The sequence below is a fragment of the Mirounga angustirostris genome, unplaced genomic scaffold (assembly GCF_029215605.1).
Source record: "Mirounga angustirostris isolate CCGP_5_RB_7025 unplaced genomic scaffold, mMirAng1.0.hap1 SCAF_11, whole genome shotgun sequence".
NCBI classification, from domain to species: domain Eukaryota; kingdom Metazoa; phylum Chordata; class Mammalia; order Carnivora; family Phocidae; genus Mirounga; species Mirounga angustirostris.
The window spans coordinates 15,130,120-15,147,837 of NW_026991719.1; the positions used below are offsets into that span (position 1 = coordinate 15,130,120).

The 17,718-nt window shown below is 48.5% G+C and overlaps 1 protein-coding gene across 12 annotated transcripts in view; it reads right to left on the minus strand.

Annotated features, from left to right (window-relative positions):
- Positions 1 to 17,718, minus strand: part of PHKA2 (phosphorylase kinase regulatory subunit alpha 2) — a 75,991-nt gene that overhangs the window by 23,464 nt on the left and 34,809 nt on the right. For 9 of the 12 annotated variants that reach the window (XR_008506071.2, XR_010406054.1, XR_008506070.2 and 6 more), the window contains 10 exons: positions 16,617 to 16,715; positions 14,475 to 14,621; positions 12,912 to 12,965; positions 12,183 to 12,305; positions 8,708 to 8,803; positions 6,762 to 6,869; positions 5,221 to 5,299; positions 2,310 to 2,444; positions 1,539 to 1,648; positions 12 to 156 (listed from right to left, as the gene is read on the minus strand). Coding sequence is in view for 9 of the 12 variants with exons in the window: in XM_045875527.3 (XP_045731483.1) it covers positions 12 to 156; positions 1,539 to 1,648; positions 2,310 to 2,444; positions 5,221 to 5,299; positions 6,762 to 6,869; positions 8,708 to 8,803; positions 12,183 to 12,305; positions 12,912 to 12,965; positions 14,475 to 14,621; positions 16,617 to 16,715 (1,096 nt within the window). In the remaining 3 variants the exon portion in view is untranslated. Of the gene's footprint in view, positions 1 to 11; positions 157 to 1,538; positions 1,649 to 2,309; positions 2,445 to 5,220; positions 5,300 to 6,761; positions 6,870 to 8,707; positions 8,804 to 12,182; positions 12,306 to 12,911; positions 12,966 to 14,474; positions 14,622 to 16,616; positions 16,716 to 16,808; positions 16,917 to 17,447; positions 17,588 to 17,718 lie in introns of those variants that run through there. The other 3 variants (XM_064573842.1, XM_045875579.3, XM_045875553.3) reach the window with 3 other exon arrangements.

Sequence of the window (17,718 nt, forward strand, 5' to 3'; positions counted from 1 at the left end):
CACGCAGTTACTGAGCATGGTGTGGGTGATGGGGAAGGTGAGCGTGGGTCTGCCCGTCATCCGCCAGCAGGTGCACAGGTAGGCCAGCTCGATCCTCAGCATCTCCACGATCATCTCATTGTCCAGGGCCAGGTAGAAGTGATGCTGGTCGGTGAACTGCAAGTCAGATCAGGCCCAGTAAAAGGCTGTCCTTCATTCCCTCGACACAACCCCAGCTGTCATTCACGGCAGCACTAATCCTTGCATTTTGTTTCCAGAGAAGAGGCTCAATCCTGGCTGTAATCCGCCCCTATCATGGGGCTCTTGCCATCAGGCAAAAATCGATCTGTTGCCTGCCCAGGAGCCGCAGCTCCATTAGCATGGAAGGGAAAGGTGCGTGGCCAGATCTAGTTATAGCTTCTCCGATGAGGGCTTAAGCACCTGGCCCAACACCGCTGTCCCTGAAAGGAAATCAATAACTCCTTAAATTCTACTCATTCTACGGCTGCTGGGCTCGGAGGATTTCCAAGTGAGGGAAGGGAGGGCACTGGGAGCAGGTGAGACGTGGAGACTGTGTTTACCCGATGGATGGCCTGGTTAATGCGAACTAAAGGCACTACCACCTGGTGCCGATGAAAATCAAACTGTTCTCCTAGCCTCTGGACTAGTCCACACTCAGCTCTGGTCCGAAATTTGTTTTTTTGTTTTTTTAAAGATTTTATTTATTTGACAGAGAGAGACACAGCGAGAGAGGGAACACAAGCAGGGGGGAGAGGAAGAGGGAGAAGCAGGCTTCCCGCCGAGCAGGGAGCCCGATGCAGGGCTCAATCCCAGGACCCCGGGACCATGACCTGAGCCGAAGGCAGACGCTTAACGACTGAGCCACCCAGGTGCCCCTGGTATGAAATTTGTTACACAGGGAAATAACTCACAAGATTCAAGCGAGCAACATGGGTTAGGGTGAGAAAGAACGACTTGGGGCTACTGACCCGGGACCCCATGGCTGACAGTGTGCCCGGCTGGTGGGGGGCCATGCCCACAGTGACGAAGTGAGCCCACAGCTGATCTTTCTAGCTAGCCAAATGGATGGAAAACATTTGTCTGGGTTCCACAGGGCTACTTTCCTTTGTAACCAAAAACTCTGAAAAAAAGTTCTACAATCGGTATATTCGGGATCTCGTCAAGCAGGTTGGGACCTGAAAATCAGACAGGCTGTGTGTTCCCCAGTCTTCAGACAGCCCAAGCAAGGGTGAGGGACTACTGCTACCAGGGGCATGAGGGAGGCAAGTCAAGGGACAGGTAACTAGCAATTTTGGAATGCGGTGTCAATTTTCCTACTCCTCATGCCTGGAAGTGATGGCACCCTCAGTCTGCTTCAAGCCACACCTACTGAGCCCCTACAGGGAGTAAAGAATTGTACCAGGTGCTGGGTGTCACACTACCCATTGCTATCTGAGCACACGCATGCTCATTCTGCCGCATCCACAGCAGCTCACCAAGAAGAAAAGGAACTTAATCAGAGGATGCATATGGCTTTGCTACTGGCCTGCTCTGCTCACCTGGGGTGTGAAAGTAAAGATTTGGTTCCTAATCACATATAGCTTAGATGTTCCAAGGACGCCAATGTGCCGATACGGTCGCCCACTCAATTTCATATTCTTATTCCGTCCTATTTGAAAAACAAAAGAGAAATCAGAGTGAGAGCCAATATGGTAACATGTAATCCAAGCGACTCTGGCTAAGACTGGGCTTATGTTCATGTTAACCCATTCCGGGGTTTGGTTTTTTTAATACCATCGATCCTTCTTTAAAATGGGACAGGGATGAATTAAAAACAAACCCCACCACCTTCTCTTCATGCATGTATAGACAGCACCCAGTTCAACATCTATATGGAATAAAACTACTGATAGAACTTTATTAATGTTTACTTCTAATTTATTTCATATTGAGCCTACTAAGTTAGATTTTAGAAAAAGAGAATTCCCCCTCCCATTTTAACGGGTAAAGGAGCATTTTCTGAGACCGCAGATAAAAAAATTAGAAACGTATCAAGACACAAATGACTGTTCCAATTGCGAATTTTCAAAGACGGAGCCTTGTTTTACAACCTATCTGGCAAAGGGCGCAGCCAAGCCGGGGCGACATCTAGTGAACGAGCATGAGAACATGTTCGTCTGCAGCTCCTCTTCACTTCAGAGACGTCGAACCACGTGCTTTGGTGCCTTGCCCAATTCTTCACAATTCATACCTATCCGTCCCCCCAGACCCCAAACCTAGAACCAAGATGCCCCCTCGCCAAAGCCACCCAGCTGTTGCCCCAAACCTACCAAGCTTGGCATATATGTGACTAAGAATCCGGCCTGGCTGGACTCGGATTGGATGAATGTCAGCAATACTCTGGACGTTTACCCCGTGTTTTCTCAGCAAGTCCTTAATGTGGCTGTTTTCTGCCAGAACAGTAACTGTGAATAAGAATAAGAGCGTAGCATCTGCATTAGACCGTGGCCCTTTGTCTCCTCACGTGGAGAATACATTACTGACCCATCTTTCCTCTGGCCTGTGACATACGCATCAGCATGCTCTCCACACACTGGGTGGCTTTGAAAATAACAGCAATTGTCCTGCCGCTCTTCCCAGTTCTCTCTGGCCTCACCTCGCCAACCCCCATGCTGTGTTTTTATTAAGTGCCCTCAGTGTACCAGACAGTCTGATAAGAGACTTCTAGAAATGGTCTTCAACAGGTCCTGAGCCAAATTACCACATCTCAAATGATGTCTTGCCTCCCGGCGGGTCTGCATTTATTCTAAACCTGTCTGGTGTTCTTTTCACATGGGGTGAGAAGCAGAAACCGCTCTGCGTGGGGGAGGACGCCAGGAGAAGCCGGAGCTCCTGTTCGCAAGGGACAGAAAAGAGCAGTACTGTGGTGTACGCTAGCAGGGGATGCTCCGACCAACGGAGAGGGCGGGGAGGTCGCCCCCCCGAGAGAGGGGAAAGTGGGGCTGCTGGTGGCTGGTGGTGCAGCCTGGCCCAGAAGCACAGCACAGGCTCTGGCTGGTGGGGGAAGAGCCACCCCGGAGCCGGGCCCTGCACCCCGAACGGGCTGGCCTGGGCCCCACCTCTGGTAAGTGCGGCTGGCCATCTGGCTCTCCGGCAGGCAGGGAACTCGCATGCCTGGGATGTGGGGGCCTGAGCGGGGACTTGGAGCCCTGCACCTCCTGCACCAGTTCTGCTTTGAATGCGGCTTTTAAGAGAAGAACAGTGCTCTGGCAGAGGGCAGGAGTCCTGGGAAGGGCACTGGTGGAGGGGCATTCCGGCCACAGAGAGTGGGTGCTGGTGTGTTCGGCTGCGGTAGAGCCCACGGGGAACTGGGGGTGCGGGGTGTGGTCAGGCTACTGTTAAGGTAGCCCACTGAGCCCCAGCACTGTACCTATAGGCCGGTGGCCCTGAATGTACAATACACATAAATGCCACGGAGACCTGAAGGCCACCTCCTTATTTACATAGCACATGATCCTTTCTCAAAGTGTTTTCATAGCCATGATATCTGAGCTTCATAACAAGGTCCTGTGGGGAAGCCACTCGCAGCAAATGCGAACATCAGCCATGTAGGACCGGGTGGGTGGCCTCCCTCCACATCTTTCTCTTCTGAAGCTTCCAACGCCGTGCAGAGATCAGCGGTCACTCTCCGTACAGGTGACTCTTCTAGAGCAGTGGTTTGCCTGACCCCCGTGAGCCTCTGATGTGATACAGCCATGTGCAGGCAAGTTCCTGAAACGGTACTTCTCCTGCCCCCGGGCCAGACCTTCTTGTATCTTCTCTTCCGTTTCTGTTCTCTTCTGTTACACTGAGACAACACTGGCCGCCGAAGACCCATCAGCGGGCCCCAGCCTGTGCTTGGCAAGGCGGCCTCGTGACTGAAGGGCTCGCTCGGCAGCACGTGTGCGGGGTAAGCGCCGCCTGCGGACGGAGTCAGGCTGGGTCACTCCACTTGGACATCAGCACGGAGTTCGCGCCTCCAGCTGCCGGCTCTGGGGCCCTGAGCGAGCTAACCTGGAAGGCTCACGTGTAAGATGGGGAGGATAATTCTAATTGTCACAATTTCTGTCTGGTCAAAATGTTGTGCCCGCCGGGTGTGCCCCTGAGGGCCCGGACCACAGTACTGACTGGATGATGCCCCGCCGGGCCCCTTGCCGCATCCCAGGCAGGCGCAGGGGAACCAGTCCGTGGCCACAAAGAGGACTGCCTTGCATTTGTTCAATAATTGTTGTTAATCTACTGAGTGGGTGTGTGTCAATCAACACAGAAGCTACAAGAATAATACAGGCCTGGTCCTTAAGAAATGTATGGCGTAGGGCACCTGGATGGCTCCATCGGTTAAGTGTCCGGCTCAGGTCATGATCTCAGGGTCGTGAGATCGAGCCCCATGTCGGGCTCCGTGCTGGGCATGGAGCCTGCTTAGGATTCTCTCGCTCCCTCTCCCTCTGCCCCTGCTCTCCCCTCCCCCCTCTGTAAAAAAGAAATGTATGGTGTAATTGAGAGGAAATAAGGCACATACACAACCTCCTCGGATATTAGCTGGTGCCTAAGTTGCTCTGTGAGGCACGTGAGCTCCTCAGGAGCCCTCCCCAGGAGGGAAGGGAGAGGGGATTTGGTGAGCGAGGACCTGCACTGAGGGCTCTCCTTGTGACAATCGCAGCGCATCTCAAGGTCACCCGGTGAGGGGGCAGCAGTTACGACAACCCCGAGGCACGGAGAGGTAAAATCGCCAGGCTAGGCAGAGCTAGCCGCAGTCCAGGCCTTCCACGTCTCTGGAAGAGCTGCTAGCTGGACAGGAGGGGAGGCAGGTGAAAATACGGGCCTGCGACTCTGGAGAGAAGTCAGACCTCAAAGGAAGGAAGGAGTGAAACTTCACTTGGGTTTTGAGTTTCGACCAGGGTCATGTTCTACTTTTTAAACAACTGCAGTGAAAAATGATGCTCAGTGAATCACTTGTGCCCGAACTGCCATCAAGATTTAGATTTGAGAAAACAAATGCTTTGTAGAAAGTAACTTTGTGGCTGGGAAGAGTACCGCTGCCTTTGGGAGCTAGTGAGTTATAGAAGGGATGTCACAGAACTGATATACGCTAAAGCACACATACGTACTTTTTAAACAGAATAGGAAACTAGGGGATCTTTGGCATTAAAAATAACATTGGCTTTACACAGTTAAATATGAATAGGAAACATGCTCACAAACCTTGTACTACAACGTCAGGTTTGACGGAAGTGGAAAATCTTCTGTTTAAGGGATCGATTTCCCCGGTGGCAAGGAATCCCTAGGAAAAGAGGAGCATTAACACTGTAAAACACTGAACGAAATTTCACCTTAAACCCAACTTGGAAAATGAAACATTTGGGGGCTCAAAATATTCAGTGTTTTATTCCTTTATGCTTTCCAAGTCAATTGCTTATCTTCTCTGAAACGCAGTACACCATTTAGATAGCCACTGATAAACATATTGTGCTTTCAGCACCTCGCTCTCCAGGGCTAGTCACACACGCCAACATCTTGCGTGACTGAAAAGAACAACGGTGACTCCTACCTCCTGAGCCCTTACTCCACGCCGGGTCCTGTGCTGAACCCCTGTACGTGCATGGTCCCATTCAGGCCTCGTGACAGGGAGGTACTACCATGAGCATTTTACAGGTGGGGAAACTGAGGTAATGCCCTTAAGCTAGGTGGCAGGCAAGGACTTGGTCCTGGGCTGACTGTTCTGAAACACAAAGCTCTCCTCCCTGCTGGCACGGGGTGCTGTTTGAACATGGATCTCCTCACATCTTCTATAAATGACCGGAGTCCTCAGGGAGGGCATCAAGGTGCTCTGGGAGTTCTGAGGAGGCATCGGACCTAATGCTGGGCCTAACTGAAGGCCTTTCCAGTGACGAGGAGGCAATGGGAGCAGAGTTGTTTGTTCCTCATGCCACTGACCCAGCAACTGGAGCTGGAAAGTATAGCAGAAATGATCAAGCCCAGCCTCTTTACAGATGAGGAGACTGAGGCTCGCGAGGTCAGGGAGCTAGTCAGAGGCAGAGCTGGCTTTCCAAGAGATAGACATGGTTTTCCCTACTAATAAAGACAGAAGTTGAAGACACAGTCCCTACCCCCAAGGACATGACCATGAAATTGAGGAGGCAATCACAGCCATGAAACAAGTGGCCCACCTCAGCATCCACAGCTCCTAAGGGCCACTTCCACTGTGACAGCTTTACTTTCGGTCTCCTTTTACACACCGGGAACCCCAGTGGTATGGGTCCCACAACTCATTCCCCGCACTCCCCCCCCACACACGCCCTCCCCACTTCTAGAGTCTGACAGAACACCCAGGACTAGGCCAGCCTAACAGGCTGGAGCTTCCAGCTCTTCTCCTGGACTCTTTCATCCACACCTCTCCCCAGGGGCCCAGGGTAGTCAGCTGGGCAGAGCCTCTGAGGACAGATGAACCCATCTGATAACATCACCCATACATCGTCTGGTTCCAGCCACAGACCAGGAATATGGGGGTCGGGGGGTGACGGGAGTGCTTGGCATGCAGCTGACTCTGAAGTAGTTTCGTGTAAATATGGACACACAAGCCCAGGTGGCAAGCCTCAGAGCTGACCCGCTCCAGCTGACTTTAAAACTATGAGATGCCAAAGACATTCACAGCCACATGGGGCAGAGAGCCCCTATGCTCTTCCGGGGTCCCCTATACCTCGAATCAGATGGTTTCCAGTCTGTGAAGTCCCCAAGTCCCCTACCTCTGCCAACAGCGAGCTGAGGATGTACAGGGACTGACCCCACAGATGGGGCAGCTTCCCCAGAGGGACTCTGTCCACTGTGTGGGGATTCTTATACTCTTCGTCAACCTGGCAAAGAGAGAAAAACCCAAAGTCAGAATGTCAGAGGATAAGAAGGCCAACATCACTGCCTACTGGGGAGCGCACTGAGGATTTACAAAATGCCACTCATTCGATCCTCCAGGCCAATTCTGTGTGAGAGCTGCGGGAGGGAGGCCGCAGCGCTAAGGCCTTTGTGTGGGGGCCACATGGCTCAACGCGGTAGAAGTGGCACTCACATCCAGGCCTGACTCCAGGCCGGTGCTCTGTCCACAAGCACACAGATGGCGGAAGACAGACACAGGCACGTGAAGCCTGGCCTGCCTCCTTTGCACACAGCTCCGGGCAACAAGAAGTTCCACAGCTCATGCTTACACTTGTCTGTATTATGGGTACAATGATCTAAAACATCACCCTACAGCCACGGCAGGGCATCGCCGGAAGCTAAGTCAGCTTTCTCCCGTCTTGTTATCCCCAGGGGCTCATAAACTCTGTGTGCCTTTGCAAGAAAATTACCAGAAGGTGGCACTATTTATTGAGGAAAAACACTACTGTACTATCTGATCACTAATTTTCCTTCAGGGACTCAACAAGCTGGATCCACTGGGGGCTTCTGCCTCATCAGAATTAGCTACAGTTGTTTTGGGATGGACAGTGCTGGCTACACATTGTAAAAGTTAGTCTGCAATTTTCTCTATTGTAAACTCCATGCTGACCTTTGTATTTTTTTTTTTTTAAGTAAACTCTACCCCCATTGTGGGGCTCAAACTCACGACCCCAAGATCAAGAGTCACATGCTCTACTGACTGAGCCAGCCAGGTGCCCCCGACCTTGGGTTTTTTGCCATTACAACATTGGTTGGGGGTAATGTTAGTGACCACTTTCTCCCCTCCAGAAAACAAAGCAATTGAAGAAATCCTTCTCCAAAAGGGAAAAATCACACCATGAGGGGAGTCATACTCTGCTTGTGGATTAATTAGTGGTGTTATTAATAGATTGTTAAAATTTGCTGCAGTAGTAAATATTAAGAAGAACTTAAACTCATAAACTGAACAAAATTAAAGTGTGTCAGTAATGAAGTAATCAAATAGGATAATAGTGTGGCAGGAGAGTCTCTAAAGTAGTCAGAGTTCTCTTTGGGAGTAAGTTTGGTTATCTTTGGGTAGTAAGAGCAGAGAGAAGTATGTTCTTCTTTCTACAGAATCCTGGATGTTCTGCAGTGTACAGGATTGCTTTCACAATCCGATTGTGTGTTAAGGCTATTTGAAATGTAAGTAGTGTTAAGAAAGACTGTAAAGATCTTGAATGAGAAATAGTTGATGCAGGGCGCCTGGGTGGCTCAGATGGTTAAGCGTCTGCCTTCGGCTCAGGTCATGATCCCAGGGTCCTGGGGTCAAGTCCCACATCGGGCTCCCAGCTCAGCGGGGAGCCTGCTTCTCCCTCTGACCCTCTCCCCTCTCATGCTGTTTCTCTCTCGCTCGCTTTCTAAAAAATAAATAAAATCTTAAAAAAAAAAAAAAATAGTTGATGCAAAGCAAAGAAGGCAAAGTGTCTGGATCAAAAGACAGCTTGGCTCTGGCCTCCCTCGACCCAAGCACCAGCCCCTGCCTCCCCGTGCAGGTGTTGGGGTCTCCCCTGGCCTGTACCTCTTATTTTGCAGCACCGCTGCTGTGCCTGCCCTCCGTCCCCCACTAGCCGGCAGCCTCACAGAGGCAGAGCTGCCACCGTAACCCCTCTGTGCCCCGTACGCAGGGTGGTGCTTTAGAAACCACTGCTGGACAAAAAGTGTTAGGTCTGAAAGGCGGATGAAAAATACCAAAAGGCCAAGCACGAACCCACTTCGTTCTAGCTACGCAGTGCTTGGTTACCTTGTTGGGCGGGATGGCATACAGTTCTGGCACCAGGTGGATCCCGTTCTTGCCTCTGATTAATACTCCCTCCAGGGCCTCTCGGTATTCTTGCACCTAGAAAAAAGCCCCATCCCCACAGCATGAGAGAGGCGCCATTAATACTGCCAGGGGAGTGCATCACAGAAAAACACCTCTCTGGGCAACAAACAGATTATTAGTAGGACACAGGGTCAAGAAATGCATGAACACCGTCCAGTTAGGGAGTGCAGGAGGAATCAGCACTCCTGCTGACAGCAAAGGTTAGAAGGAGCTGAAGGCACTGGCCTTCTCTGTGTGTCTTTAACTCACGACTTCAATATTTCACCCTTAACTTCTCAACATACGTAAATTGTGTCTCACCAGCTAGACTATATAAGCTTCTTGGAGTGGAGGCCAGACCTTAAGGAGGGCATCCCGGTTCTACCTGTCAGTAGTTTTCCACTTAAAAGGCCCTCATTCGAGCACTTACTGCTCAGGAAATGTTTGCAAAGCGCACCTGATGTGAGGAAAAGGAAGTGTATGTACCTATGATCCATGTACCCCGATTCTTAGGATGCACTACTCAATATAATGAAAGCTGTTGATATAAACATTTCCATTCAATTAAAAAGGCAGTGATTAAAACAACAACCACCACCTACATATGAAAAGGGAACAAACAAAAGAGGGAAAACCTTTAACCAGCCACCCAGGTGCTTAACACGTTTCATCTTTAGAGAGCCTAGTCAAACGCTTTCTATATCTCATTTCTTTTTCTTTTGAAATTTGTGGACAGCAAAATCTGACCAGGGGTGTGTCTTTTTTTTTTTTTTTTTTTTAAGATTTATTTATTTGAAACAGAGAGACAGCTAGAGAGGGAACACAAGCAGGGGGAGTGGAAGAGGGAGAAGCAGGCTCCTGGCTGAGCAGGGAGCCCGATGCGGAGCTCGATCCCAGGACCCTGGGATCATGACCTGAGCCGAAGGCAGTCGCTTAACGACTGAGCCACCCAGGCGCCCCAAGTGTGTCATTTTTTAAAGGTCATTGGGCAGCAAGTGGAAAAGACAGAATAGGCATAAGAGCAGTAAATTCTGTGAGACCTAAAAAATAAGGTCCTGAGCACATTTTTTGTCTTCTCAGCTTTTTTGTTTCTAATAATTATCAAGTTTCCTCACAATTGAAATTCTAACTCAATCCTTTTGAGACCTTTCAGTTCTGGGATAAAGAGACAGAAAACATAAGACCCAAGATAATTGCTAAAGCATAACAGTGAGAATCAACAATGGGGGAACATTAACATTTCAAGCTTACTACCATGTTGGGGAGGAAGAATTTTCTCTGCCCTTCAAGGTCCTTCTGTAGCTAGACTAAGAATCAAATTGACATGAGACAGATTAACAGGAGAAAATCAAACTTAGTTATATATATGTACGGGGAATCCACACGGATGGGATATTCCAAAGACAGTGAGGCACCAAGTGGCTTACATGAGCTCCTGGGCTCAGGAGAGGGGTGCGGTTCTGAGGACACACGGGGAATAAAGGGCATTTGCAGGAAGGAGAGAGGAGATGTTTGGAAAACAAAGGTGGCCGTGCTATGCACAGAAGTTTCTTAAGTAAAGAGGAACCTCTGTTAATAGCTCTCTTGCTGGTACAGGCCGGCAGCTGAGGGGGAGGTCAAGGGTTTTCCCGAATCTGCTGGGTTTTGATTGCTTTTGACTCAAAGCAATGCTCATGCCAAAGTGGCCCGTGTTGGGGCGGCCTGCCCTTGGCCCCCCTATAGCCACTTTTGAAACCCCTCTCAGGACTTCTGAGCAGAGGAAGCTTTCAAAACCAAAATAAACCTTGGATTGCTCGTCCCACCCCAGTGCATGTGGTCTGAACGGGTTAAGAAAACACTGAAGCATTTGAGTTTGTCAGTCATTCACATAAGCTTCACGAGGCCGGGTCTGTTCTACTTACCAACGTATGCACGGCAGCAAATGCTAAAGAAATCGGTCTCGAACAAAGGAACATTGCGTGAACAAATCTCTACTCGGCACTTACTGTGTACTAGGCACAGGGGATGTATCAGTGAACTGGACAGACACCACCTCTACCAGGGTGCTCTGACAGGGAGTGGGAGACTAAATACAGCTATAGGGGCCATACTGTGCTAAGTGCTGTGGGACGTATAAAAGGGGCATCGATCCAGCGTTTAGGGTCAGGGAAGGCTTTCTGAAAGAAGAGACATCTGCAGCAGATCAAGTGAGGGAGAGAGAGACAGCTGAGGGAGAAAAGCAGGGCCTGGGCACTTGAGAAGAGGGGAGACAGCATGGCCTCTTCAGAGGACTGAAAGGGTTTCAGGGCGCTCGCATCACAGAACTCAAGGAAGTAAGTAAGCAGTAAGGAATCGGGCCAGATTTTATGGGGCCTTATAAAACAGGAGAAGACCTTGGAATTCATCCGAAGGCAATCAGGAACCTTTCAAAGCTTTTAAGTAAGGCAGTAGCATAATCTCATTTGCCTTTTAATAAGATGCCCCTGGCAACAGGTATAGAGAAACAGCAGGGAGTGAGGCTGGAGGCTGGGAACCGGCTAGAATCCTGTTACATTAAATAAGATGTTAGCTGACAGTACCTTTATACTAGAGCTGAAGACAGCAAAAGCCTAGGCTGGTCTGAAAAAAACAACAGGACAACCAGACCTGTCTGTGGTCGACTGTGGTCCCCGATGAACCCCACCTCTTAGTACTCAGGCCTTTGTGCAGTCCCCTCCTCTTGAATGTGGCATGACCCTTTAAACATTAGAATGCAATAGAAGGGGGCGCCTGGGTGGCTCAGTCAGTTAAGCGTCTGCCTTTGGCTCAGGTCATGATCGCAGGGTCCTGGGATCGAGCCCCGCATCGGGCTCCCTGCTTGGTGGGGAGCCTGCTTCTCCCTCTCCCACTCCCCCTGCTTGTGTTCCCTCTCTGGCTGTGCCTCTGTCAAATAAATAAATAAAATCTTTAAAAAAAAAAAAATGCAACAGGAGGGACACTGCCAGTTCGGGGCCTAAACCTGAAGAAAGCTTAGCAGCTCTTGCTTGTGCATTCTCGGGTGAAAAGCCTCACTGCTCAGACACTACAACCCTGTGAGAAGCCCAAGCTAGCCACATGGAGGCGAAGCGAGGCCTGGGCCAAGAGCAGCATCAAGCTGCCGGCCGTGTGAGTGACGCCATGTCAGAAGTAGATCCTCCAAGCCCCAGTGAACCAACTGACACCAAGCGAAGCAGAGACAACCTGTCCCTGCTGAGTCCTGCCCAGACTGTGGAATCATGAGCAAATAAACAAAATAGCCGTTGCTTTAATTCACCACATTTTGGGAAAGCTCGTTAAGTGACGACAGATAACTGAAACGGTGCCCTAAATTCTTGCATAACCTTATGTTCTAATAACACGCAGCACACCGAAGGAATGAAAATGCTGATTGTCAACACAGCACCCAGCATGTTCTCACCTGAACGGCATCTCCGGTGAAGACCCCATCTATTATGAAATACGTCCAGAACACAGGCCATTCACATTCAATGTTTTCAAAGAGCTTGAGCTCAGCAGGGTCATAATGTAATCGGTTTGGGTCCTGGAATCAAACAGGAAACCTTCTGAAAGGTGCTGTCAGATTACATATATAATTCCCCTGTACCTCACTGGGCTTCCCTGGCTTTCTGAATCACTGCATCTCTGCAGCTGCTAGGATTAGGAGTTGGCTATAATGGGGAGATGTTATTTCTGGCAGCTTTCCATGGTCAAATTTCAGAAACGTCTATCAGAAATGTACACAAGACTCCTTGGTGGTTTATTATATTAAGCTTCCTAGATTGCTAACAAATAAATAGCAATTTTCCTATCACAGTGCTCAGCAGACTATCTGTTTCACTGCAATCACTCTATCAGTCACTATGGCAAAGCAACTCGAGAGGGAGGCCACAGTTGCTCTTGAACACATCATGTGAGCCACAGAACTGTTTGTCCCTGCCTACAGGCTGGTTTTAAACCACCAGCTTGCTGTCCTCCTGATGATCTTATTATTCTACTGCCTAACTCCAGCCTTGCTGTCTCCAAAATTAAGACTTCCCTGTCCAATATTCTAACATGTAATTTTATAATCAAGAGAGGGAGAACACCACAGTGGTGATTTAAATATGAAGCAGTTAAGGAATCATACGAAACAATATTTAAATACAACCTCTCTTGGGGTTTTATAACCATCTCGAAGGAAGCGACAGCATCCATAACGCCCCTAAGAAGATAAAGAAAAAAAAAAAAGTGCATTTGATGAAAGAGAAGAATTTCTTTGTCTTTTTATGTTGATTCATGTTGGCCCTTCACCCCCATTCCCATGAATCTTTTAGTAATGAAATGTGTACCAAGTGCTCTTTGTTATCAATACAAAAAGTTATTTTTAAGTAATAAGCCAAGGAAATTCAGGGTTGATCAGTGCCGAGAAGGGAATGCCAAAACTTCCCATTTGAGTATCAGGGCTGGGAGAGTAATTACTCAGTTCACAGAATGACCAGCCCTCATTCTGACTGGCTGTATCACGCAAAGATGCAGAGGGACCCTCATCGCTCACAGAAGCCACCAGGGCAGATACTTGGATTGGACTACTTTGACTTGAAAGACTGGAAAACCAAAAGGACATCCCAGACTCCTCACAATTAGGCTCTGGATGCATCGAGGTGGAAGCAGGGGCAGGGTGGGGTGGGTGGGGCTTCCTCTGCCCTAGGGCTCTTGCTGCTGGTTTTCTTGGGGCAGGCTCCAGTAATCCTCTCCAGCTTCCTAGGTGTTAAGGAAGAAGGATGGTGGCACTGAGGCCTCGATCTGCCTCCCTAGTCCCTGGATCACAGTGTTGGGTGTCCATTCCCCAGTTTCTTAAGTGCGTGGGGGCTCCTTTAGCACTGGCTGCAGAGGCCGGCGCACTCCTAGCGGCTAGCCCCATAGAGTTCTGGGAGTTCTGGGGAGGCCCAGCCAAGAACCTTCTCTCCTTTAAACACTTCATTCCCTGCACTGACTCCCTGCCTACTGGGACAAGCTAAAAGAGCTTCCTTTTTCTCCACGAAACCATGAGATAGCTTCTTTGGGGATATGACTGGAGACCCTTCAATCCCTTTGTATCCAAGGGCTAAAAGCATTTTTTACGGAATCTAAGTAGGATCATCAATATGAAGATTTTGGCTCAAGAAACTTACTTTTTTTTTTTTTTTTTTTAAAGAAAACTTACATCTTGATCATTTTACTGAGAAGTTCAGTTGCCTGGGCTATTTAATAACATTCTCAGTTTGGTATCTTGTGTCATAGTTCCTGCATTTCACCTCAGAGCAGGGATTTTCTTAAGCTCGATTTAACTTTGGGATTGTCAACCCCCCAGAAATTGTGTGTAAAGTTGGAGGATATTGGGACGTGTACATTTTTTTCTGGCAGGGACCTTATACCTCTCAAGAGATTCTCAAAGAAGTCTGTGATCTCTAAAGGGTTAAGAAACTCTGCTTTAGAAGTACAGGAGGGGTACGAATTGGGGTTCAGAGGTTATGGAGTTGGCTGGAGTTCAAGCTCTGCTACCAGGAAAAGAACTAGGGCACTTGATCAGTCTGAGACTGTTTTCTCACCCGTACACTCGGCTTTGGATTCCGCCTAGATAAACCAAGCCACTGACCTCATGGAGAACCAAGGCCTGGGTGAGCTGCTCCATGTCATCATGAAAGGGGCACTTAACACAGGGCAGAAGGGCACCAGCATGATCAACCCTTACCTGGAGCTTGGAAATAATTTCATTTTTGGTCACATTCACGAGGTTCACATCTTCCACTGCAAAGGCCGGGAAAGAGATAATGGAAAGAAGTCCAGCGTCAATCTCCTTAGATGTTGATGCTCTTGGCAGCATGGAGAACAGAATAGACTGAATGAGAAACAAAGAGGTGGCTTGAATCTGGGAAGCATGAACAGTTGCATACAGTATCTAGAGACCATGACCTTAGACCCAAGAAACATTTAAACGAGTTTGCCGATTTTGAGCAGAGCTTTTTCCTACAATATGGCCCCCACTGGGGGACCTCACCTGCCCAGCCAATGACTCCTGTTTCTCGCAGGAGAGGAGAGGGTCAGGGAGAGCGCAGTACTGCCTGGAGCCCATGCTGAGAACTGCTGGGCTCCCTCCCTTGGGGGCCTTCTGTTGACTTTGCTGTGTCTTTCGGACATGCAGGGGAGGAACTAAGGGCTACTGTGTCAGCAGGCCAGGGTGTCCTGGCTGTGAAAATAAAGACAGAGAAGAATACACATACAGGGCCAGCACAGAGAAATGTCTGGCTTCTGTGGAACATGACTGGGTGATCAAAACCCATGTGAAGGAGTCAAATCCAAGAGGCCACACAAACACTCAGGCAAAATGGTAAATGACAGAATTACTTTAATCCTAGAACTAGGGTTACTTAGTGGCACTATAATATAGCCTCAATTATAAGGTGGTTGGACTAGGCACTGTAAACTAAAGGAAGGTGAAATGATAAGTTTGGGAAGGGAAGGGAGCTGACTTTGGGATCTAATGTGTACAGACACGGGGCTAGAGCCCTGCAAACATAAGCGTATTAAATCTCATATAAACACGGTGTACTACATTAATTGATTTTCAGATGTTAAACCAATTTTGCATTCCTAGAATAAATAATAAATAATAAATAAATAAATGTTAACATATTTTTTTTTCCCATTTTATAAAGAAGGCATTTGGATACTCTGTCCAGTTCACGCATGAGGGCTGAGACACAGACACAGAGCCTCATGTGACAGAACAAGGATCCTAAGCCAGGCCCAGCTGGCTACAGAGCTCACACAGTTTCCTCTAGGGACTAGGCATTATTAAGATACACATCAGCTCGACTCTATTAAACTGCAGCCCAAGAAACAGCAGAGTCCCCATTAAGGACTATTTATTGTGGGAAAATGGATGAGCTGCAAAGGGGGTAAAGATGGGGAACCCTTCAGCTGCAGAATAAAGCTTCATTTTTCTCAAGCGAACTGACCCCTAAGCCCAGTTCTTTAACTAGCTGCTCTCCCTTAAGCTCTCTGCCTGGAAACACACACTCCCTCCAGAAGCTCTCTGCTAACTAGTTTACACGGCTCTCACTCCCATAACCCCAGCACGGGATGCGGCACACAGTGGGCCCTCACTAAGAGTTTGCTGACTGACCAGCAATGGGTGACCTACTGTCTGTTCAATGGAGTCCCCTAATCTGCAAGAAATCACTCCTTTCTCTGACTTGTATTTCATGCAGGTTCTACTAATTTGTCATTTCTCCCATCTCATCTCTCCTCCACTATCCTTTCCACCCGTCTCCACCCCTCCCCAAGTGAACTACTGCTTGCCGGTCATTCAATTTGGTGGCATCATGAAAGAAACTTGAGAGGAAACCACCTATATGCTCAAAAATCAGACCAGATTTTGCCTCCAGCCAAACAAGGTCGCTGTGATTGTTGACTCCATATATATATATACTTCGCCGTCGTTCTGTCTTAGGTTTACACAGTACTTCTCAGCTTGCAGGGTGCTCTGACGAACTAAGTTGACTTACTCTGATCCTTACAACCGCTCTGTGCGATAGGAGGGGAAGGTGCCAGTATGCCCATTTTATGCATGAGGGAACTGAAGCTCAAGGAAGCCGAGTACCACCAAGCTAGAAAGGTGAGGAGTGTGGGGTGCCTGGCTGGCTCAGTCGGTGGAGCACACAACTCTCGATCTCAGGGTTGTGAGTTCGAGCCCCATGTTGGGTGTAGAGATTACTTAAAAATAAATCTTAAAAAAAACCAAGAAAGGTGAGCAATGTGACCGGAGCCCAGGTCTTCTACTCCATCCGTCTCCTTCCCTCCTGTCCAGACCATGAGAGGCTGGAGCTATTACCTGGCAGTGTTCGACGTCATCAGGCAGGACGTGGATCACAGACTTGCGTCCTCCATGGGCTCCAAAAAGGTCCAGTTCATCAATTGCCTCAAGAGCTGCCTACAAGCACAGGTATGAATCACTTTGTCTTTCTAGTAAACGGACATGCCCCTATCCAGTATTCCTCCTTTCCCATTAAGCGATCTAGCATACATGTTTTGCCAAAGGTGAGGAAATACACATCTTTAGAATTCAGCTGAAGTGTCCTAGAGACATGTTCTATCCTTATTTTCAGTGGAATTGGGCCTTTCCTGTACGTTGCTGCTCTTTGCAGAAACAAGAAAGAGAAAATAGACAAACATTTCCCCAAATGAAGTCAGTATTTGACCGAAAAATAAAATATTAACAAGTTCATAACATTGGCGGGGGGGGGGGGGGAGCGCACTAAATTCACGGACAGCTTTTCTTTCACCTTTATGTGTTAATTCTAACATTAGCATGTCTGCCACTTAAAGTTAATTCTTTTAGTATTAAGTACGTTTTCTGTCAGTTGACCTTCACCGAACATATTTCTTGTTGCTTTGAAAATTCTAGCTCTAGAGTCTGTATTCTATCCAAGGATATACTTCAGTCTTGAGCGGGAGGGAGGGAGGGAGGGAGGGAGGGAAATGTCTAGGACAAGAGATGTAAACTGGTGGCTGGCGGACTGAATCTGCCCCACAGCCGTGTTCTGTTCGGCCTAAATAAATCTTTAAAATGATTTTGAATTGGAATACCTTTAGAGAAAGTTCCCAGTGTCCCCAGTACCCTTCAATATTTTTCTGTCGGGCCTGCTTCATTTGTTTACGTTACTTGCCTGACCTGACCCCATAGACTTGAACTTGTAAGCCCTGCCCTACAAAGCGGTTATTTTCTTCAACCTTCTTTATAACCCAGAAAAGACGACTGGATATCACACATCCAGGTGCTCAGACAACAGCAAGACCTTAGACCTGTGGGTGATAATAATGGATAATGAGGAAGGAAGGCACTTAATTTCTGGCTCATGCACATTTCAGGGTAAGGAAACCTACATTCTTTACCTGTAATCTCAGTAGGCTGGGGTATATGTGCCACTTGAATT